This window comes from Lepus europaeus, chromosome 11 (assembly GCF_033115175.1).
Source record: "Lepus europaeus isolate LE1 chromosome 11, mLepTim1.pri, whole genome shotgun sequence".
Classification (NCBI taxonomy): Eukaryota; Metazoa; Chordata; class Mammalia; order Lagomorpha; family Leporidae; genus Lepus; species Lepus europaeus.
The window spans coordinates 73079163-73103824 of NC_084837.1; the positions used below are offsets into that span (position 1 = coordinate 73079163).

Genomic DNA, 24662 nt, shown 5'->3' on the forward strand with positions numbered 1-24662 from the left:
AGCTAATAATGCTTCATGCTTCACATATTTACAAATGGAAGCCAGAGCACTTTTTACTTCCCAAGGTGCTTTTTTGTTTTTTAACAGCATCCCACCCTCCAGGTTAAGTTGAAAAGCTACTTGCCCACTTTCTGGTGGATAAAGGAACCAAGACAAAAACAAGCTTTGCTGCATACTTGTTGTACAGTGTGAAATATGAATGTTGACCTTAGAACAGTCCCACCCCCTCTATAACATCAGTTTCTTACCAACCACATACCATGCTCTCCCAACAATGCTTTATCTTGAACAGTGACTAATGCAGCAATGTAAAAACTGCTGTTCCAATGGTATTTTTAAGATAACAAATTGGTATTTCAAAGATTAGATTTTGCTGTTGGCAGCTTTCTATAGACATGCTCCGAGAAACAGAAAAGTCACATCAAGTGTGGAAGTAACTTACCTAAATAGACCCCATACTACAGCTTTCTTCTTCATTGAAAGGTAGAATAGTGCAGCATCCAAGGCATCATTGTTCCTTTGAAAAGAAGCTTTAGCAACCTATGTGGTAGACAAAATATCACTGTAAACCAACTACTTGATGAAAGAATTGCAATCAGTTCATCAGCAATTAATGCCTCCTGCTGCTTCCAAGGCTATTAGAAATGATGGAAATGGGAAAAGTTGGCTCCATTTCATTGTCTCCACCAGCTTTTTTTTTTTTTTTTTTAAAGATTTATCTATTTATTTGAAAGGCAGAGTTACAGAGAGGCATACAGAGAGAGGTCTTCTATCCTCTGGTTCACTCCCCAGATGGCCACAGTAGCCAGAGCTGCACTGATCCGAAGCCAGAAGCCAGAAGCCAGAAGCCAGGAGCTTCTTCCAGGTCTCCCACGTGGGTGCAGGGGCCCAAGACCTGGGCCATCCTGTACTGCTTTCCCAAGCCAAAGCAGAGAGCGGGATGGGAAGTGGAGCAGCCGGGACTGGAACCGGCACCCACATGGGGTGCCGGCACTGCAGGCAGCAGCTTTACGTGCTGCACCACAGTGCTGGCCCCTCCAGCAGCTTTTAACACATGCACCTAGAGACAACCATTGGCTTGCCAGGCATTACAAAAAAATAACAGCAGGGATTTACTGGCTACATGCACATTCCTGGCATCAGCCTAAGCACCTTTCATTTAGCCTGTTGAATCACTACAAGCCATGAGGTACTATTACTCCATTTTACAGAGGAAGTGACAGAGGCACAGAGAGGTTAAGTGAAGTAGCTAAGGTCACACATTAAGGCGTAAAAAAGTGATTAGACTCAGGCAGTGATAAAACTAACACAGGACGTACGATATTCAAGAGATATAGATATTTTCTTTAAAATTCAACATATTACCTTTCTAAAAGTTTTATAAAACTTAACATGCCAATATCTGCAATAAAGGTGATTTCCCAATTTAAGGCTCTCAGAACTAATATTGATACAGACATCTATGAATAAACAACAACTAGATGCAGATACATAGACACGCGTTACAAAAACGATGCACAGGACTTTGGGCCGGTTATGCAGACTGCACAGGAGCACTGCCATGTTCTTCTTGGAGGTCTCCTTTGCTAAGAGCAAGTAACAAATCATTCTGGTGCTAATGACAAGCCAAGCTGGCACGGGTTTCTCCTTCAGCACCAAGAGAAGCCAGCTACAGGTGAAACTGACTTGCATTACGATCCAGTTGTGAAAAAAAACAGTCCTCTGTGTGGAACAGAAAAAAATATCCTCCTTCTACATACAGGAAATGAATTTTTTTAATGAGCACACTGAGGGCAGGAACCTAATTCAGAAATCTGCAGTACATAGCACAAGAGAGGAACTGGCATGGAATCACTGACTCTTGGGATTTAAAGGCCACTGTGAAGGAAAACAATGCAGCGAAGTAAAGTTCTTTGGATTAGGACAGATAACACTGCATCACATTTATTTATCTTTCTGGATATTTTTATAGCCCTTAATAAAAATATTAAATAAAAACCATACAGATATATCCCAGTATCTTTTTAAGCATACTTTTTCTGTTATTTTTCAAGAAAACTTTGACAATTCTGAAGTAGTGACACATTCTCACTTAAAAAAAAAAAAAAAAGATTCCTTTATTTATTTGAAAGGCAGCATTCCAGAGAGAGAGAGTGAGAGAGGTGTTCCATCTATTGGTTCACTCCCTTGGATGGCCATAACAGCCAGGGCTAGGCCAGGCTGAAACCAGGAGCTTCTTCTGGGTCTCCCACATTGGTTCAGGAGCCCAAGCACTTTGGCCATCTCCCACTGCTTTCCTGGGCCATTAACTGGGAGCTGGATTGGAAGTAGAGTAGCTAGGAATCTATCCGACGTTCATATGGGGTGCCAGCATTGCAGGTAAGGGCCTAACCCAGTACACCAGCCCCCTTTCTCACATTCTTATTCCTTTATTTAGGGTTTACAAATTTTAGCTCTTAGTAATTACACAAAGAAAAGCTTTAAAAGTACATAATTCTCCATGTGACATAATTGAATGTAATCTTTGAATCACATAATCTTAAGTTGCTGAATTTATTCAAAGCCAACTGAATAATTCTAAAAATTAGGCCACTATCATTCTATGTAATTATTTTGTTTTGAGCAAAATATAAATCATGAATTACTTCTGTAAGATGCTGAGATGTCCTCTTCAGACCAGTTGAGAGTCATAACAATAAAAACACAGTGGGTGTTCTATTAGCTCACAATGACTGAAAGCAGGAAACTTACTGAAGTATGAGAGAAAGGGGAAAAGACAGTTGAAACCATATCACAAAAAATGCTTTACACTCAATACTGCCTTAGGGGATTCATTTATATTGCCTTCTTACTTTTAAAAATTATTTTACTTTAAAAAGTTTTATTAACATGGAATACTTTTTAAAAAAGATTTATTTATTTGAAAGGCACAGTTAGACAGACAGACAGTTCTTCCATCTGCTGGTTCATTCTCCAAATGGTTACAATGGTTAGAGCTGGGCCAGACCAAAGCCAGAAGCCAGGAGCTTCTTCTGGTACTCCCACGTGGGTGCAGGGGCCCAAGGACAGGAGCCATCTTTCACTGCTTTCCCAGGAACAATAGCAGGGAGCTGGATGGGAAATGGAGCAGCCAGGACTTGAGAGGTGCCCAAATAGAAAGTCGCATTGCAGAGAGGGGCTTTACTCACTACGCCACAATGCTGGCCCCAATATTTGCATTTTTTATGGAGTATAGTACAGTATCTCAACAAAGATACAACCAATCAAGCCAAAGAATTTGGCTTTACATCTCCTTTTCTTTCTGTTTGGAATCTACTAGCTCCTGTCGTTGAGTTCTTCACATAGAGTGCAATATATTATTGTGAACTATAGTCTTCTCACTGTGCTATGAAAACACTAGAACTCATCACCTCCATCTGACTGTGGTTTTATCTTTTTAATCTTTGTTGTAGTACCCATTACTCAGCCTCCTTCAATGTCTCTTTCCCTTGTCCTCCCCAGTCTCTAATAATCACTATTGTAAGTTCAGATCAACTATTTTTATTTTAATTTCCACATGAGAACACAAGGTATTTTTCCTTCTGTCTCACATTTTTCACTTAACATAGTGACCTTCAGTTCCATCATTTTACCGTAAATGTCAAGATCTGCTTCTTTTCATAGCTAAAGAATGTCCCACTGGGTAGATACAGCACATTTTCTTCATCCAGTCGTCTGGCAATGGACATCCAGATGGATTACTTATCTTACCAATTATGAATAGTGCTGCAGTGAACATAGGAGTACAGGTAGCTCTTTCATATGCCGATTTTATTACTGGAATATAAACCCAGAAATGGATAGCTGGATCAAATATGGTAGACCTATTTTTTTTTTTTTTTTTTTTTTTTTTTTTTTACAGGCAGAGTTAGACAGTGAGAGAGACAGAGAAAAAGGTCTTCCTTTTCCATTGGCTCCCCCTCCAATGGCCACTGCGGCCAGCGCAGCAATCCGAAGCCTGGAGCCAGGTGTTCTTTCCTGGTCTCCCACATGGGTACAGGGGCCCAAGCACTTGGGCCATCCTCCACTGCCCTCCCAGGCCACAGCAGAGAGCTGGACCGGAAGAGGAGCAACCGGGACAGAACCGGTGCCCCAACCAGGACTAGAACCCGGAGTGCTGGCGCCGCAGGCGGAGGATTAGCCTAGTGAGCTGCAGTGCCGGCCAGTAGACCTATTTTTAAAATGCTTTTTGGGGAACCTCTATAATGTTCTCCATAATGACTACTAATTTGCATTCCCACCAACAGTATATTAGGAGTTCCCTTTCTACCACATCCTCACCAGCACTTGATATTCTTTGTCTTTCATAACAATCATTCTAAAAGGAGTAAGATACTATCTCCTTGTAATTTTGATGCATACTTCCCTAATGATTAGCGATACTGAGCACTTTTTCATGTATTCGTTGCCCCTTTGTATTTGCTTTCTGAGCAAAGCCTATTCAGATCCTGTCTCCATTTCTTAACTGGATTTTTATTGTTGAGGTTTTTTTAGTTTCTTATATATTTTGGATATTAATCATTTGTCAGATGTAGCTTGCAAATATTTTCTCCTACTCTACCAGCTGTCTCTTCACTCCGTTATTTTACTGTGAAGAAGCTTTTCAGTTTGTTATAATCCATTTGTCTCTTTTTACAGCCTGTGTTTTGGGGTCCAATATAAAAATTTGTTGCCTATGTCATACATTTTGATATGTTGTATTTCCATTTTCACTGGTTTCAATGGGCTTTTAAATTTCCCCTTTGTTTTCTTCATTCCAGAGTAAGTTGTTCAGTATTCATGTATTTATATAACCTGAGGGGTTCTTTTTGTTACTGAATTCTAGTTTTATTGCAAAGTGGTAAAAAATATATATAACGTGATCTCGCTAAGTTGGTTTTTTAAGACTCCCTGTGTGGCCTAACAAGTGAATTATCCTGGGAATGTTCCATGCTCTGAAAATAATGTATATTCTGTAGTTGTATGATGGAATGTTCCATAAATATCTCTTGGGTCTATCTGATCTGGAGTACAATTTAACTCTGATGTTGATGCTTTGTTTTTGGTGATTAATGAAAGAAAGGTTTTGAAGACCTCAGTATTGGAATTTATCTCTCTCTCCCTTTAATAATTATTTTATAAAATGGGATGCAATGTATTAGGTACAGATACATTTACAATAATCATATTTTCTTGTTAATTGATCACTAGATTACTGCACAGTGGCCTTTGTGTCTTTCTACAGTTTTTATTTTGTCTAAGAATAGCTACTTTTCTTGCTTTTAGTTTCTGTTTGCAAAGAGTATGCTTTTCTATCATTTCACTGTGTCTGTGTCATTGCCAGCGAAGCACATCTCTTACGGGCAGCACATCGTTGCCTTCCTTTTAATCCTATCAATTGGTTCGTATCTTTTAGTTGGGAAATTTAGTCATTCACATCCAAGAGTTTTATTGATAAGTAATGATTTAGTCCTGTCATTTCTGAAAAGTTCTTCTTTTTATTATTTGTGTTTCTTTGGGGTATCGTACTGCCTCGCTTTTTTTCATATGTCCCATTACACTGGAGTTACACATATAGGTATCAGTTGTTTCTATTGCTTTTATCGAGCGGCCTTCATGGTAAAAGGCTTTCTTTCTCAAGAAGTTTCTTTGAGTGTTGGATTGGTAGACTCTTCTGGATTTGTCTCCAGCTGGACGCTGCAGTTGCATTTCCCTGTATTTCCTTCCACTGCAGCTCAGTTCCCTAACGCATCTTCCCCAGCCACCGTCTTGCTCCTCTCAGGGTTATGTCATTTCCCTCCCATTTTTTTTCATATTTTCCCTCTATCATTTAACTCAGTATTTCTTTTCTTTCTTTTTTTTTTTTTTTTCTTTGACAGGCAGAGTGAATAGAGAGAGAGAGAGAGAAAAAAGTCTTCCTTTTTGCCATTGGTTCACCCTCCAATGGCTGCCGCGGCCGGCACATTGTGCTGATCCAAAGCCAGGAGCCAGGTGCTTCTCCTGGTCTCCCATGTGGGTGCAGGGCCCAAGGATTTGGGCCATCCTCCACTGCACTCCCAGGCCATAGCAGAGAGCTGGCCTGGAAGAGGGGCAACCGGGACAGAATCCGGCGCCCTGACCAGGACTAGAACCCGGTGTGCCAGCACCGCAAGGTGGAGGATTAGCCTGTTAAGCCACGGCGCCGGCCATGTCAGTATTTCAATATGCTCAACCATTTTTAGAGAAAGTTTCATTCATATTCAGCTAAGGATTTATTTTATATGGGACCTTCAAGAAGTTCAGAGAAAATTAATTATGAAAAACTATGTACAGATTTCAAAATTCTGCACCAAAATAAACTTGTCATTAACTTTATTCTTCCATAAACTGTTGAAATACCCTCAATGTATATTTTAAGACAAAAAATCATAAATGACCTTGATTTAATTTTAAGAAGTAAGTTATTTGTGGAAATACAATACATACACATATCGGAAGCAATTAAAATGACAAAACACATTGCTGACAAGTAAAGAGGTCTTTAGAAGATGCATTAGAAAATTTTCTAATAAAATGATATATTCTCTCTTGTCTACTGCACTGGGATATAAAAAATATAATGTAGATATATATCATTTACCTGCTGTAACAATTAATTTTCCCTGTACAAAAGGAACTACATTTCTTAGTTGGTGTGGGAAGGAATTCCTCCCTACATTTATGTCTATTAGGAGAACAAATACTGGTAGTTCCTAGACTGTCTTACATGCTTCAGAAAAATAATACTTGTATACTCATACTTCAGACCTTCAGCTGGTAAACATGTACACCAGAGTCACAGGATGGAATTAAGATGAAGAAACCACAGCCCTAATACCAGTCTGCAAATTAAAATCTCTGGAGTGAGATGGAAAATATGCATTTTTTTTAAGATTTTTATTTATTTATTTGAAAGTCAGAGTTACACAGAGAGAGAAGGAGAGGCAGCGAGAGAGAGAGAGAGAGAGGGGTCTTCCATCCACTAGTTCACTCCACAATTGGCCGCAATGGCCAGAGCTGCGCCAATCTGAAGCAAGGAGCCAGGAACTTCTTCCGGGTTTCCCATGTGGGTGCAGGGGCCCAAGGACTTGGGCCATCTTTTACTGCTTTCCCAGGCCATAGCAGAGAGCTGGATCAGAAGTGGAACAGCCAGGATGCGAACTGGTGCCCATACGGGGATGCCAGCACTGCAGGCAGCTGCTTTACCCACTATGCTATAGCGCTGGCCCCAGAAATATGCATTTTAAATGTTTGCCAGGCAATCCTTCTAACATTAAAATTTGAGAACTACTGTAGTGGTACAATACAGGGAAAAGTCTTGCATCTTTGGGATTAAAAAATATTCATAGTTCATAAAATGCGCTGATTGTACTCCAGGAAATTTCAATGTATTCCTAAAATTAAAATGAGAACTCTGCTTTCTCAACTCTTCCAGAGTGAGAGCACAGTTATGAATGATGGGAGTTTGGGCCTGTTCCTGAAACTCTGTTCTGTCAAGCATAATAGGAAACGGAAAACATGGGGTTGATGATTATATGAAAGATTTATGAAAAACAATCAGCATCAAACCTTGTATAGAGTAGGTGCTCACTGAAGTCTAATTTCTGCCACAATGAGAGCATTTCAGCTTCCACTTACAAATGAAATAAAAAAGTATTTTTTCCAAAAGGAATCTACCATATAACTGACTCCAAAAAACTACTTTAAGAAGTCTGCAGCCTGTTGCACTTGCTGCCACACAGATCTGTACAAGAATACACAAATCAAAGCTATTTTTTATTGGATGATATCTTAAGTGTATAAAGGAAGTTTGCTATTTATTAAAGTAGCCATGCTGAGAATACTTTATATAAAAACGTTTTGGGGCCAGTGCTGTGGCACAGTTGGTTAAGCTGTCACCTGTGACTCCGGCATCCCATGTGAATGCAGTTTGAGTCCCAGATGCTCCACTTCTGATCCAGCTCCCTGCTAAGAGCCTGGGAAAGCAGTGGAAGATGGTCCAAGTGGCTGGGTCCTGCACCCACACAGGAAACCTAGAACGAGCTCCTGGCTTCAGTCTGACTCAGCCCTGGCCATTGTGGCCATTTAGGGAGTGAACCTGTGCATGGAAGATTCTCTCTCTCTTTTTCTCTCTCTCTAACTCTGCCTTTCAAATAAATAAAATAAAATCTTAAAAAATAATAATAATTTTTCCTATGTAATGTAGAAGGACAAGAACTTCAGTTTAGTTTCTAAATTTTGATTTTTGTATTTTATTAACTGGAACATATCTCAACCAATAACAGACAATATTGTTCCATAGACACATATTATAAATTCAGTATACACAGCCAAAGACAAGTGCTATCATAATATATGAACATTGTAATAAAGCAAAGTTTTTGCAATCATCAAATAATTTTACTTAAAAAATGTTTCAAGAGTCTTTTGTTAAACTTCCAAATCTAATGAAGTAAAATTACCTTTTCAATGCATCTTCGAAGTGTGTTAATATTTCTCACCCACCAACCTATTCCCATTGCTCTTAACTCAGACCACTGAGGGTCCCCTCGCTGAATTGCTGGAATCATATTAATCAGTTCTTCCTCAGCCTCAGAATGAAATGCCCAGGCAAAATGGCAGGTGGACACACCTACATTGGAAATGAAATAAAACATTCAGACTGAGATTTAAAAAAAAAAAAAAGGACAAAAACACTCTTCACATAGTGACATATTCATTCATTCTGGAAAGAAATTTCAAGTTATAAAGAAAAATGCATGAATGCTGGCGAGGATGTGGGGAAAAAAGTACACTAATCCACTGTATATATGAAATACATGAAATGTGCTCACCTTATATAAATAAAAAATTTTTTAAATATATTTAAAAAACTGAATCTGATCAATTGCAACAAAATGGAAGAATGTGGAAAACATTACACTGAGTGAAATACGCCAGTCCCAAAGGGACTGTTCATATGTTCTCCCTGATTTGTGATGACTAACTGAGCACCTAAAAGGAAACCTGTAGAAGTGAAATTGAGAAGCAATGACTTGAGATTGAGAAGCAACGACTTGATCAGCCTTTGTCCTGTCAAGGAACAGCTTACTATTTTATTCTTTTTAGTATTTTCTTTTTTCTACTTAATACAATTGGTTGAACTCTTTAAGTAACACAGAATTATTCTTAGGTGTTTAAATCCAATTGAAAATTGATCCCTGTGGGAATAAGAGAGGAAGGAGATGTACAGTTTGGCACATGTTACCTTGGACTTACCCCTAAGGGTAAAGCTAAAAACTTGCCATGGGACTCCAAATCCCATTAAGTTGGCAGGTACCAATGCCATATTATTAGTTAAAGTGATCAGTTTAAGTTCATAATTGATCATAAAGATAAGAATAAGTGTCAAAGGGGTCACATAAATAAGACCAGTGTCTGCTAATAACAATAAGAGAATGATTCAACATGGGAAGCAGGCCACACAGCAGACTAATAGAATGGCAGATGCACTAAACAGCACTCTGGCCTCAGAATCAGCGTTAAGGCATTCATATCTGGCTAAAAAGCCCATGAGAGCATTTCAGGCATGGAAAGTCAAGACACTGTGGAAAAAAAAAAATGGCCTATATGAAAGATCTCTGTGAGTCAGATCCCGCTGGAAAGAAGGGACCATCAAAGAAGGAGGTACCTTTCTCTGGAGGAGAGAACTTCACTTTGACTATGGCCTTGTCTAAATAAGGTTGGAGTTTGTGAACTCAAGAGGCTTCCATAGCCATGGCAGCTCACGACAAGCCTCAGGTGATTACTGACGTCATAAATAAGAGTGTCAATTGTTAAATCAATAACAGGAGTTATTGTACACTTGCTCCACATATAGGACCTCTGTCCTTAATGAGTTGTACTATGAGAATTAATGGTAAAACTGTCTTCAAACAATACTTTATACTTTGTATGTCTGTGTGGGTCAAACTGTCAAAATCTTTACTTATTATACAGTTGATCCTCTGTATATAAAGATATAATTAAAAGTGAATTTAATAAAGAATGGGATGGGAGAGGGAGTAGTAGGTAGGATGGGAGTAGGGGTGGGAGGGCGGCTATGGGGGGAAGAACTGCTATATTTCTTTTTTTTGACAGGCAGAGGACAGTGAGAGAGACAGAGAGAGAGAGAGAAAGGTCTTTCTTTTTCCATTGGTTCACCCTCCATGGCCACTGCAGCCAGCGCGCTGACGTCTGCAATGCTGACATTCCATATGGGTACCAGTTCAAGTCCCGGCTCTCCATTTCTTTCTTTCTTTTTTTTTTTTTTTTTTTACAGGCAGAGTGGACAGGAGAGAGAGAGAGACAGAGAGAAAGGTCTTCCTTTTCCATTGGTTCTGCCCCCAATGGCCACTGCGGCCGGCGCACCACGCTGGTCTGAAGCCAGGAGCCGGGTGCTTCTCCTGGTCTCCCATGCAGGTGCAGGGCCCAAGCACTTGGGCCATCCTCCACTGCACTCCCGGGCCACAGCAGAGAGCTGGACTGGAAGAGGAGCAACCGGGACAGAATCCGGAGCCCCTACCGGGACTAGAACCTGGTATGCCAGCGCCGCAGGCGGAGGATTAGCCTATTGAGCCGTGGCGCCAGTTCGGCTGCTCCATTTCTAATCCAGCTCCCTGCTAACGTGCCTAGGAAAGCAATGGAAGATGGCCCATGTCCTTGGGTCCCTGCACCCACTTGAGAGACCCATATAAAGCTCCTGGTTCCTAGTTTTGGCCTGGCTGAACCCTGGCTGTTGCAGCCATTTGGGGAGTGAACCAGCAAAAGGAAGATCTTTCTCTTGATCTCTCCCTCTCTCTCTGTAATTTGGCCTTTCAAATAAATAAATAGATCTTTAAAAAAATCTGTAAGTAAGAGGGTTGATATAAATCCTTATGTCTCAAATAAGGGTAAATGGCAGACAGTGCACACTGCAAGTTCAGAAACCACTGGGTCAACATGGCAGACCTTATTAAATGTCAAATAACTAAGAGTATAATGCTCACATTAAAATTAACACAAATATAACATAGACAGCAGAACTGATATAACTTTCAAAGGAAAGACAAGAGGTAAAGAAATTCTTGACTACTTTGTGGAGAGATCCTTTGGGTTACAACCTCAAGCACATCACATTTACTCTCCATTAGTAAGACGGCACCATCTTATCTACGGCACAATCTATGCCCCTGATGCCTCTTAGGCTCTGGCCCTGTCGCCATTACTACAAGCCAGGTGACCAGGTGGCCCAACCACAGGTGTCAGCTCCACCCCTACCCTAATGGGATTTGCTGCTCCTATTTCCCTGTCTCCTGCAAAGGTGTAATAGGACCTGCTTCCCTCTCACGTATCCTCCTGACTCCTCTCTCTCACCCTCCCACCTCAGTCCGACGGGCTCCCCCCACCCAACAATACACCTTTCCCTTAACTCCAATATTTGGTGTGTTTTGTGGTGGCCTTACACTCTCTAAGCTACTGTAACTTTCAGGAGTAAAGCCTCACAAACTGAGTTAGATAAATGAAAGTCACAGAACTGAGCTAAAAGATACACAGAAAAATGATATGTGACAGAAAGATCTTATGCCAGTGATGGGTATGCATACTCATATGATGATCTGCCCAATGCTTATACACAAACATAAATATACTTACCACTTCAGTACTAAATAAAAGCTGTGCAAAGGTTTAAGCAGTAAGTGAAATACCTTGATGAAGTAGCTGTGCTCGGTACAAGGGAGGCAGGGATGTCAAAAGGCATGTGTGCAAGCGCATAGCTAATAGGTATCTTAAACCACACTCATCTAATGTGTCTCCTCCTGTAATATAAACAGAAAATACGTTCAAGGAAAAGAACACAACAGACCACACACCTGTGGTCTGTTTTAATAAAACATTAAAAATAAACATTAAAGGTAGTAACAATAATCTATACCAAATCTATCTATATATATATATATATATATCTTCATAAAAAAATGTTTGAGTAATAAATTCCTAAATGATGGATGGTTTTGGAAAATGCAATGATCTGTCAGTAAAGGAAACAATGACATTCACATTTATTAATAATAAATGAAATAAATCTTGAAATCTAGTAAAAAATATTATCTATAAGTTATAGATAACTTTTAAAAATATTTATTACACGAATTCAGATGAGATTTAAGAATAGTAACTAAAGTGAAATGATTTGTTATATAATTAACAGATAACATTTTTCTGGCTGATAAGCTTAATGGAAACACAGTACTACGAAAAGGTTACAGGCCATTTGGGAAGTGCTTGGCTTTGATACTAAAGTGAGATGGAAGCCACTGATACACACTGGGCAGGAAATGGTTTAACGTAATTTTGTTTTTTAAAAAAAGATCACCAGGCCGGCATTGTGGCACAGTTTATTAATCCATGGCCTGCAATGCCAGCATCCCATATGAGGGCCAGTTCAAGTCTTGGCTGTTCCACTTCCAATGTAGCTCCCTGCTAATGTGCCTGGGAAAGCAGAAGACAGCCCAAGTGCTTGGCCTCAGCCACCCACGTGGGAGACATGGATGGAATTGCAATCTCCTGGTTTTGGCCAGGCATAACCCCAGCCACTGCAGCCATTTGGGGGTGAACCAGAGGATGGAAAATCGATCTCTTTCTCTCTCTCTCTCTCTCTCTCTCTCTAACTGTGCCTTTCAAATAAATAAATAAATCTTTAAAAATAAAAAAATTTTAAAAGATCACTGGTTCCTTAGATGGAGGTAACATGAATGGAGTGGTTAAAAGACTTTGTAAGTAAATCGACAGGAGACAACAGTGACTTGGACCAGAGTAGTCACCACTGGGGTGCTGGGAAATAATTGTGTTTGGAATTTACTAGAATGGATACCATTTTCCAAGGGACTGGATAAGGGGTATGAGTGAAAGCAGAGTCAGGAGTGCCTGTGAGTTGTCTCACCTGGATAAATAGAACTCATTTATTTAGAAACATTTACTGAGATGAGTAAACTGACTCTGAAGTAAATGAATTTAATCTCTGAACTCTAGTTTCCACCTGTGAAAGAGACATTCATTTCTGCCTTATCTACATCATGAATGTCCACTGTAACTGCGACAAACCATTTCCATACTGTCTGGCCAATGGTACAGTTTTGAACCAGAAATTTTAAACTATTGTTCATGGCTATGACAGGCCTACTTTCTTAATGGCCAGAATAAAAACTAGCATTTGCAGTAAAAGCTTAAGGTTACTCTGAACATAATCTCACTCTACTGCATACAACATAGTTACAAAATAGGTCAAAGGCAAAAGTCTTCAAAATTTGTTGTTCTTTCAATCTATACAAGAGAAAACCCTGAGGACATCAAAGGGGGTAAACCTATATGAAGAAATATTTTCAAAATGGCTGTGAGAACAGTCTTTTCAACCCAAATTCGGAAATCTTAAGAAATAGCAAAAAAGAATACAGGTTTGGTCACACATGAACCATATTTCTGCTCCTTACTGCCTATATGATCTTAGATGAGTCACCTAATTTCCAAAGGATCAGTGTCTTCATTGAAAAAATAATATGACAGTTACTGATGGAAAGGCTGCTGTGAAAATTAATTTGATAAAGTATATATTGTCTGGTACCCAGCAATTCTTCACTATTCCACAATATTCACCAAGTAAAGGAACGGTCAATAAATTTTACTTTCCTTTACTAATGCCAGCATTTACACACAACACCATTACCTTGAACAACCTGCTTAAAAGAGAATGGAGCCTAGTTTCAAGAGGCAACCAAAAGCTTTTCTAGTTAAAATGAAGTTGGCAAGATAAGTATTACATGAAATGCCTGAAAACCACTTTCTCAATGAACTTTTGGAGAAAATAACTGTCAACAAAACTCATGTCACTATGCACATGGATATCACAAACCCATGAAGTCACACGTGCAAGCCACAGCCTGCCATGCCTGTCTCTTCTTTTATAGTATACTGAGCATATGATGGAATAGCAATCATCTGTTAGGAAGGTTTTTCCCCCCCTGGCTTTAAAAGAAAGACTGCAATTTGTCAGTCACAATACAGGTAATACAAATATTTATTAATGACAACTTTATACATTTTTAATGAGAATATTTACCTGAGTAACTCTTATCTCTGCTTTCATCAAGCTCAGTACTGGTGGTAGCTACTGTATCAGCCAGGGCTACAAGAAACATCTGCTCCAAACGGGTAAGGCCTGGTAGACTTGAGTGCATAAGATGACTTGAAAGTACCCTAGCATGTTCCTGGCCAAAGTAAGCTGGTCCATATTGTGAAAGATTTATTACTTTTGACTTGTTTTCTCTCTTTTCTGGCTCTAAATCAATATCATCTGTTGTTACATCCTGGATTTGGAACAGCTCTGAATACTGATCTGCTTGACTTTCGGTATGATCTTCATAGCTCTGTGGTATTTTTGTACTTTCCTCTGAAATTCTGTAGGATGTATCCTGATCTGCGGCCAGCAAGGCATATAGTGGAAGTGGAGGAATAGAATCTATCTCTGTATAATCTCGAGTACCATCTTTTCCTATGGTGACTGTATCCTTGGCTGTACTGCCACTTACACTAATAGTTCGAGAAAGATGTCGCTTAGTTCCTTCTCCAGCATCAGCATCTCTTACTATTGCAACTTCACCAGCAATACATTTTACTAAATGAGAGAGAATGGCTTTGGCCCTTCGAACTTTCCCTAAATCCATCAATTCTAACAGCTGAGTTGGATGATACTGTGGGAGAGTAGGGGAAAGCACATGTGCAGCCTCAAATAAGCCACCATCTTGAACCACAGTTGGTGAGCAGAAAACATCATCGGCAACAGCTGCACCTTCAACAATACTTTTTCTTGCCAACACATTAGATTTAAAGGCAGAATGATCATGTATTGCTGTCTCTTCTGCATCTGGACCATCAGCTTCAGGGTCTCCAAATTTGACAGCATGCTTCCACTGTGCATATACATGCATTTCACAATCCATCCCCACCACCAATATCCCATCTCTCACCCAAGACAGAGAGACAGGCAGTGATGGTGTACCATCAACAGAAGACACTAAGTCTATAGACCTAAGAAGAACCCATCTTGACCTAACTCCCTGCTTGATACTACCACCTAGTGGTAAAGTAATAACAGCCACGCCATCCTTACTGTTGGTTTGCTCAGTTACAATTCCTGAAAGTCTCCCATACATGAAGATATTAGCACCAACTCCCACTGTGAGAATGTGGGAGCCATCTTCTTTTGATACCCAGTCCAAATGTACTAAATGTTTAATATTTGGAATAAGGTATCTATCTTTGCTCAAAAGTGCATCTGATTTGCTATATACAAACAGATTACTGTCAACACTGACCCTTGAATCAAGTACACTCCCAACCTTAACCAAATCATCAAGATGAATTGTTTGTTCTAAAACCCATTCTGACCCTCCAGTAGATTCACATTCAAATATACAAACATGCATGGAAAATTCTTTAGAAACAAAACCATTGTGCTGGACAGGTTGCTTGTAAGCCACTGCAAGGCGGCCTGTATATGAACAGCTAACAGCAACTGGTCTTCCCACAATGCTCACTGTACTGCTATTATCTTCTCCTTCATCATTCATCAAGGGCCATCTCCTCCAATGATAGGTTTCTTTCTCTTCACTTTTATTACATTGTGGGTTGGTTTCCATACAACATTTCCAGAAGCGTACTTTATTGTCAGAACAAGTTGTAACCACTAAATATGGTGCAAGGCACACTGGATAAATTGAAGAAGAACTCAGATGGCCTTAAAAAAAGAAAGCACAGATAGTCATAATAATTTAACCATTAAGTAATATGCTAATAATCAAAGTCTAGGACATGATAAATCCAAAAGCATTATGAGCTTCTCAGGCATAACTCTGTAGTACCCTATTAATTAGTGTCCTATTCTAAATGTCGGTTGGCCAAGGTATCTAAAGAACTCTTGAACAGCCCATTAGTAAATCAAAACATGTAATGTCACTTGATTCTAGGTAAAGTTTAAATGAGACAAAATTTTAATTAAAATAAAACTGAAAAGAAACAAGTCAACCATGTGCTATCTGCTGTAATTTATAAATGCCTTCACCATAATATACCGCCTCACTTTCATCACGGATGCTTAATTACCAATTGCCCCTCAAATGCCCCTACCCTGTACTCAAATAATCCAGACCCCAGATTTACTTCTACCATCTCTTTCACTTCAGAGAGCTAAACAGACCAATAGATCTCACCCTTTTTACCAGGTTGAATTCATCTTCTCTTAACATTGAACCATAACCCCCATTTTTACCACTACTGTCAAAGACTAACAATACCCATCTACTGTCAGCTGTAAGATAAAGGGTGTAAGTGATTAAGATTTGGGGTCAGAGGCCAGCGCTGTGGCCTAGCAGGTAAAGCCACCACCTGCAGTGCCAGTTCAAGTCCTGGCTGCTCCACTTCTGACCTAGCTCTCTGCTGTAACCTGGGAAAGTAGCAGAAGATGGCCCAAGTCCTTGGGCCCCTGAACCCACATGGGAAACCCAGAAGCTCCTGGCTCCTGGCTTTGGATTGGCCCAGCTCTGGCCGTTGTGGCCATTTGGGGAGTGAAGCAGCAGATGAAAGACCTCTCTTTATCTCTCTCTGCCTGTCCTTCTCTGTGTAGCTCTGATTTTTAAATAAATAAACAAACTTAAAAAAAAAAAAAAAGAAAAAGAAAAAAAGGTCAGCGCCATGGCTCACTAGGCTAATCCTCCGCCTGCGGTGCTGGCACACTGGGTTCTAGTCCCGGAAGGGGCTCCGGATTCTGTCCCGGTTGCTCCTCTTCCAGTCTAGCTCTCTGCTGTGGCCCAGGAGTGCAGTGGAGGATGGCCCAAGTGCTTGGGCCTTGCACCCGCATGGGAGACCAGGAGAAGCACCTGGCTCCTGGCTTCAGACCAGCGTGGTGCGCCGGTCGCAGTGCGCCGGCCACAGCGGCCATCAGGGGGTGAACCAACGGAAAAAAAGGAAGACCTTTCTGTCTCTCTCTCTCTCTCATTGTCCACTCTGCCTGTCAAAAAAAAAAAAAAGAGTTGGGGTCAGCCCAGCTGTTGCAGGAATTTGAGGAGTGAACCAGTGGATGGGAGATAATTGGCATCAATTACAACTTCCCTTGGAATGTTACTGTCAAATAAGATATCTGAAAGCATTTTATAAAGCCCCTGTAAAATTGTTTACGTATATCCTAAACCCTCCAAATACTTGGAAGGATTCAAAAATCAGCCTAGATCTATGCTTGCCACACAAACCTGGAGTACCTCTTCCTAATTTGATCTTCCCAACTGTGAATGCAAACCTGTCTAGGGATGAATAAGAGAACAGCTATATTTACTATCATTCACCAGTAAGTGGAATAGTCTTAAACCTCCAATTCTGGTTCCCCAAAATATTATTCTAGGAATTTCTTAACTAACATTCCACAGTGGCAGATCACTTTAAATACAGCTGCCAGTTCTGCCCCCCAAATTATTTATCCACCTCACTGAGCTTAGGCCAGCCAAACTAGTTTTTCATCCTACACTTTTTTTTTTTTTTTTTGAGAGGGAGAGACAGAGAGAAAGGTCTTCCTTTTCCATTGGTTCACCCCTCAATGGCCTCTGTGGCCAGCCCACCATGCTGATCCGAAGCCAGGATCCAGGTGCTTCTCCTGGTCTCCCATGGGGTGCAGGGCCCAAGCACTTGGGCCATCCTCCACTGCACTCCCGGGCCATAGCAGAGAGCTAGCCTGGAAGAGGAGCAACCAAGACAGAATCCAGTGCCCTGACTGGGACTAGAACCCGGTGTGCCGGCGCCGCACGCGGAGGATTAACCTATTGAGCTGTGGCGTAGGTCCTCATCCTACACTTTTCTCCAAGCATCTGCCCTCCCTTATTCAAATATACATAATGACACATGACTAGTACAACATGGATGAAAAGCCTTAAGTTTTATAAAATTTGATTTCCAACTGAATATATTTGTTCTTTGAAAATTTACTATCACAATATTTGGATACATAAGCAAGATATCCCACACCAAAATGGTTATTCCACTTCCTGATAAACTGATTACATCTGTCACCAGAAATTATATCTGACGAAGACATGTTTCTAGATATCATTACTAGAAAATAAATCTTTATTTCAATGTCAATGTAGCACATATTTCTGAAGAGTTCATCTATCTTGTCCACCAGAGAGTTCACCCATTTTGTGACCTTGAGCTAACAACTGCTCAGTATTCCAGATACCTTACCTGCTGAAGGTGTTGCTCGAATTACTTCAACTGCTCCTGGGAGATCGAGAGGTTGGCTATATACCAGCCTAGAACTCAAAATAAGTTTACTAGCAGTTTGAAGATTGGCAATTGATGAAGAATGTGGCATGGGGCTCACACTGGGAGAGGTTTCTGGAGATGAATCTACATTCTTCTGTCCAGGGACTGAAAGTAGACTCTCCGAGGAAACACCTTCTGAAGCTTTGGCTTTGAAAACAATTAAATTATAAAACATATTTACTATTATTATCACTGCTATACACATGAGCTAGAATAGCATTTTGTTATCATTTACGAAACATGACATAGGCAGCCTTGTGGTAGAGCAGGTTAAGCTGCCAGCTGCAACACCAGCATCACATCTGAGTGCTGGTTTGAGCACTGGCTACTCTGCTGCCTATCCAGCTCCCTGATAATGTGCCAAGGAAAGCAGCAGAGGATGGCCCACAAGCTTCTGTTTCTACCACCCACATAGGAGACCTGGATAAAGTCCCTGGCTCTTGGCTTTGGCCTGGCCCAGCCCTGGCTGTTGTGGGCATGTGGGGGAGTCAATCTCTCTCACCCCCCATCAGTCACTCTACCTTTTGAACAAATAAATAAATAAACAAATAAGTCTTAAAAAAAAAAAAAAAGAAAAGAAACATGGATTCTTAGAAGTACTTTGGACTGGTATGGTGGAAAGAATCACTATATTCCTAAAGTTGTACTTATGAAATTTGTACTCATTAAATAAAAGGTTTCTTTGGGGAAAAATAAATAAAAAATTAAAAATTTTTGTATTAAAAAAAAAAGAAGTACTTTGGAGACAAGGTCAATTTTCAGACTACTGCTTTGTTACCTTGGTAAATTTCTTTTCTTTAAACTATTTTACTCTTTCTCATAATACCAACTCCATCATAAGGATGCTGTCAGACAAGAGACAACATCTAAGAACTGGGTGTTCTTAACCTTTAAAACACACTAAAAGCTTAAGGAATTTGTTAACACACAAATTCCCAGGTCTAACCACAGAGACAATGATTCAATCCATCTGGGATGGACTCTAGCAAACTGCATTTTTAATAAGTAGTCTAGGTAGTTCTCAAACAGATGGATGATGAGTCAAATTCTAAAAAATATAGTATATTCCCAGAGATGAAGAAATTTAAATGTGAAGAGCGCAATAATTTTCCTAAGGTCACCCTATTAGCTAGTGGCAAAGAAGGCAGTAGAATACCATCCTCTTAATTATCAAGAGCTCAAGCAAGATGATTTCAAGAACAAATACAAAAACAGATGCCCCAAATGTAAGATAGTCTTAATTGACTGGCTTGGTAAGGCATATTAACCATAATCTACTCCTAAAGAAGTTCCAGCTCTCCTAGTACAGTGAAATATAAACCTCAAAGTAGATTCAGTTATTTGGGCTTCTGTTACACGTAAGGAATCCTGGGCATTACTTTTACCTATTTGTGTGTCTGCCTCTCCCATCAAGAACTCAAGAATTAAACAAGAACAGTGATAATGTCTTACTGCTTTGAACACCTCAAGGAGCACCAAAATATGCAAGAGATAATAAATGATCCATTTTGCTTCTGTGAATGTTAAACATGTCACTCCACCTTACAATGGCAGGCTACTCAGTAAGAAATATGGAAACATTTTTGATAAAAACAGAATAAGACCACAGACATGAATCAGTGGTGAAAAGATAGGTGTCCAAAACCTGGTTCTATCACTAACTAGATGTATTTTCTTAAGCAAGGAACTCCACCATCTCTTGCTATTTTCTCATCTTCAAACTAAAGTTGAACTACTTTCTTTTCCTCCCAGGTTATTGTCTAACATATACTTCATGCAACTAGAAAAATATGAGCTTGAAAAGAAGCAAAAACTTTAGAGCCAAAGAGGCCTCATTTTGAAACTTGGTTCTGCAACAAACTATCATGAATGGGACTTGGTCAAGTTACATTAGTAAACTGGGGATACTATCTACCTCATACATAAAGCACCTACCTTGGTGCATGACACCTTAAAAGTACTCTACATGTTTCCTTCACCATCTACATTTAAGCTGATCATATCATCCTCTGACAGGATATTCAACACACTGGTAAATTCAAGTATTGGCTATAAATGGCAATATGTTCAGTGAATATTGGAATGAAAAAGGATAGATCCTTCTGTCACAGTGGCCAAGAGCATATTATTTGCTGACCTCCTCTGTAATCTCACTTTCTGACCTTTTACTGCTGGCACAAACAGGGCAGGCAACTTTAGACACGGCCTATCTAGCTTAGGGAAACAGCAGTGGGATTCTATCTTAAGCAGTGAGAACAAAAGTTCTCATGTGGCTCCCATCCTAAGGATCTGTTACTATCTCTATAAATCTCTTAGCCATTCGTATCTCTGTGCTCAACTCTAGAAAACACTATATTCTCTGATGGATTAAGACAAATGAAACTAGATCCCTTACTCTTGCATTTCTATAAAACAGCATGCAAGGACTAGAATTAAATCCAAAGACTTTGAAAGGTTTTTTGAATTCCCAGTTTCCCAAGAAGCTCAGGCTCAATCAGGCAAACGTAGAGGTTCCATCGGATGGTTTGTATTTTCTGACCACTTCATGGTTAGAACTGCTACCAACAAATTTTAGTACAAATGTGGAATACAAAGTGAACAAAAAGTATAAATTATTGTTCATTATATTAAATGTTTAATAAAACTGGTTAAATTATATTATTTCCAGGAAAAAAAAAATCTTGGGGTGGGTGTATGGCCAGCCTAGCACTCAAGCTGCTAGTCAGGACACCCACATTCCACATCACTGTCTGGATTTGAATCCTGACTCCAACTCCTGATTCCAACTTCCCACTAATGCAGATTCTGGAAAGCAGCAGGCAATGGCTCAAGCAGTTGGGTTCCTGCCTCTCATGTGTAAGACCCAGACTGTTCCCAGCTTCCAGTTTTGGCAATAAGACCCCTTCCTCCCACCCGGCTACTGCAGGTATTTGAAATAGTGAACTGGTGCACAGGAGATCAATCTCTCTCTCTGTCTCTCTCTCTCTGTTTCAAATAAATAAAATTTTAAATGACAAAATCTTTTTTTTATAACTCCCTCAAACATTTTGAGCTAGAGTTTCAAGTCAGTTCAGTTTGATATGCCATCCATGCAGTTCTTCATTTTAACAATTATCTCTCAGAAAATGTTTTTTTTTTAAAGTTTGAATTTTTGCTTCATATTTTATATTTCTAATTTATTAAGTGATTAATCTCATGTATATAGCAAAAGCATGGTTGAAATAATCTTTTAAATATTCCTGCTGCTGCCTTTCCTAATGTTTTATAAAAGCTGCCCTACTGGGGCTGACACTGTGGCACAATGGGTTAAGGCCCTGGCCTGCAACACCCACATGACATATGGGCACCAATTCAAGTCCCAGCTGCTCTACTTCCCATTCAGCTCCCTGCTAATGTGCCTGGGAAAGCAGTGGAAGATGGCCCAAGTCCTTGGGCCCCTGCACCCATGTGGGAGACCCAGAAGAAGCTCCTAGCTCCTGACTTCAGATCAGCTCAGCTCCGCCCATTGTGGACATTTGAAGAGAGAGCCAGTGGATGGAAGACCTCTCTCTTTTTGTCTCTGCCTCTCTCTATAACTCTGTCTCTCAAGTAAATAAATTTTTTTTAAAAAGCTCTATTTATAAAAAGCTTCAGAGGCTCAATCATATTTAATCTAGCGGGAATGCTCTTCTTAGTAATGTGAAGTTGATCTACACTGTACCAGATAGCAATGTGCTTTAATCAACAAAAAAATACAATATTCATTCTAAGGAGGACAGAACTAATTCATATACATAGCATCCAGAATAGAATCATAACAGGCATTAAATAATTATTAACTGTAAGAACAAATCAATCAAGATTTTCTTTTCGGTTTATCTGATGTGCCTATATACTGGCTGATTCTTAGAAATGTTTCATTAATGACTTATTACCCTGTAATTAAAAATTTGGCAGAGAGGTTATCTCAATCCAACAACTCAATTTACAGTTCACGAGAATTTAATTTTAAATGATAAATCAACCTACAGCATGTCCTATAAAATGCATTTAAGTCACATCATCGCTGTATAAAATGATAGTGTACTTACCTAAACATGCTTGCACAGATTTAAGATGAAGGTGCCACATATGGAGAACAGAGTTATTATTGCTGTCCTTTTCAATCACTACTAGAAAGAACTTCTCTGAAAATGGTGGTGGGCGATATCCTATCATTCAAATGGAAAAGATGATTAAATGAATGTTTCCATAGGGTAAAAAAATGCACATTTTTTAAAAGCTAGTAACACCTCATTCTGCATGGAAGTTGGGAAGGAAAGGGAAGGCCACAGTTTGAATACAGTTTGTCCCCTCCAAATCTAATATTGAAATTTAAGCCCCATTGTGAGGTAATAAGAGGATGGGTATTTAGAGTTTGGAGCCTATGAAAGGTGACCAGGGTCAGGTAAGGCTGTTAGTGGGGCTCTCACAATAAAATACTGGCAACTTTACTGGAAGAGGGAAAGGGACCAGAATATACAAACATGAGCGTGCACACACATACGCTCCCCATCTCTTGCCACATGGCATTCTACACTCCCTGGGACTTTGCTAGCAAGAAGGCAACCATCAAATGTGGCCCTCTGACCTTGGACCTGAACTGTGAGCCAAAATAAACCTTTGTTCTTTATAATTTATCCAGCCAGTGGTCATGTGTTATTAGCAACAGAAAACAAACTACAACATTGAAGAATACATTTTTAGGAGGAGTTTTACGTAATTTATGTGGCAAAAGGTGGTTAACAATCAAAGTCCAATGGAACAATATGAAAAATATAAAAAGCCAACATAAAAAAATATGTATTAGTCAAAGATGGGACAATTTGAGCACCAAAGGAATACAATTTATTAAAACACATTGATTATATTAAAAAAAAAAAAAAAGACAACAGCCTTGATTTCACAAAAATATAAAAAGAGAGGAAAAGAAGGCATGGAAGGAGGTTCAAGGACATAAGAGCCCAAGCCAGCCCCAAGGATGCTCCCTGAAGTACCTGAAACACTAACTACTTTCCTTTGGAAAACCAGCAATTCAAAGAAAAAAAATGAAAAGAAAAATTTGACTTGCTTTCCCCGTAGGAAAATAACTTTAAAAAATTTTAGGAGCCAGCACTGTGGCATAGCAGGCTAAGCCTCTGCCTGTGGCACTGGCATCCCATCTGGGTACCGGTTCATGTCCCATCTGCTCCCCTTCTGATACAGCTCTCTACTATGGCCTGGGAAAGCAACAGAAGACGGCCCAAGTGCTTGGGCCCCTGCACCCACGTGGGAGAACCGGATGAAGCTTCTGGCTGCAGATCAGTGCAGCTCCAGCCATTGTAGCCATTTGGAGAGTGAACCAGTGGATTGAAGAGCTTTCTCTCTGTCTCTCCCTCTCTCTGTGATTCTACCTCTAAAATAAATAAATAAAATCTTTAAAAAATTTAAAGTCATTGTAGAAGGGCCCAGGGGAGGGTACAGGAGAGTTTGTAGAAGTTCCATGTTTTTTCATGAACAGACACTTTTGGACATAGTTTACCAAGCTGATGATTAGATCCCTCCATATATGAAAATGAGATAACAGGACAACAGAAACTTTCTTTAAAAATGAAAACTCACAATGACAACTCCTTGGCAACACACACTGCCAAACTGTGGACTCTGAACAGCATTTCTCATTAAAAGAAACAGCTTGGAGGATGACTCTATTCTTGCAAATGGAATAGACAAGAGAAGCCTGGCATATCTTGTACCTAAAGAATGGCAACTATTGGCCGGCGCCGCGGCTCACTAGGCTAATCCTCCGCCTTGCGGCGCCAGCACACCGGATTCTAGTCCCGGTCGGGGCACCGATCCTGTCCCAGTTGCCCCTCTTCCAGGCCAGCTCTCTGCTGTGGCCAGGGAGTGCAGTGGAGGATGGCCCAAATGCTTGGGCCCTGCACCCCATGGGAGACCAGGAGAAGCACCTGGCTCCTGCCATTGGAACAGCGCGGTGCGCCGGCTGCAGCGCGCCTACCAAGGCAGCCAATGGAGGGTGAACCAACGGCAAAAAGGAAGACCTTTCTCTCTGTCTCTCTCTCACTGTCCACTCTGCCTGTCAAAAATAAAAGAATGGCAACTATCAAAATGAGGTTGTATCAAAAGAACTTTGGACAAACTTAGAAGAGCCCTTACTAGCCTAACAAAGGACCATGTGAGCATTAAAAACAATGATCACCAAAACTGAAATGTAGCAGGCAAATAAGAATCCATGAGAAATATGA

General features: G+C 40.1%; 1 protein-coding gene across 6 annotated transcripts in view; it reads right to left on the bottom strand.

The window, feature by feature from the left end:
- Positions 1–24662, bottom strand: part of DMXL2 (Dmx like 2) — a 162828-nt gene that overhangs the window by 44230 nt on the left and 93936 nt on the right. For all 6 annotated transcript variants that reach the window (XM_062205915.1, XM_062205914.1, XM_062205913.1 and 3 more), the window contains 6 exons: positions 22470–22589; positions 18319–18546; positions 14150–15826; positions 11742–11852; positions 8499–8668; positions 443–540 (listed from right to left, as the gene is read on the bottom strand). In XM_062205915.1, the coding sequence (XP_062061899.1) occupies positions 443–540; positions 8499–8668; positions 11742–11852; positions 14150–15826; positions 18319–18546; positions 22470–22589 (2404 nt within the window). The remainder of the gene's footprint in view (positions 1–442; positions 541–8498; positions 8669–11741; positions 11853–14149; positions 15827–18318; positions 18547–22469; positions 22590–24662) is intronic.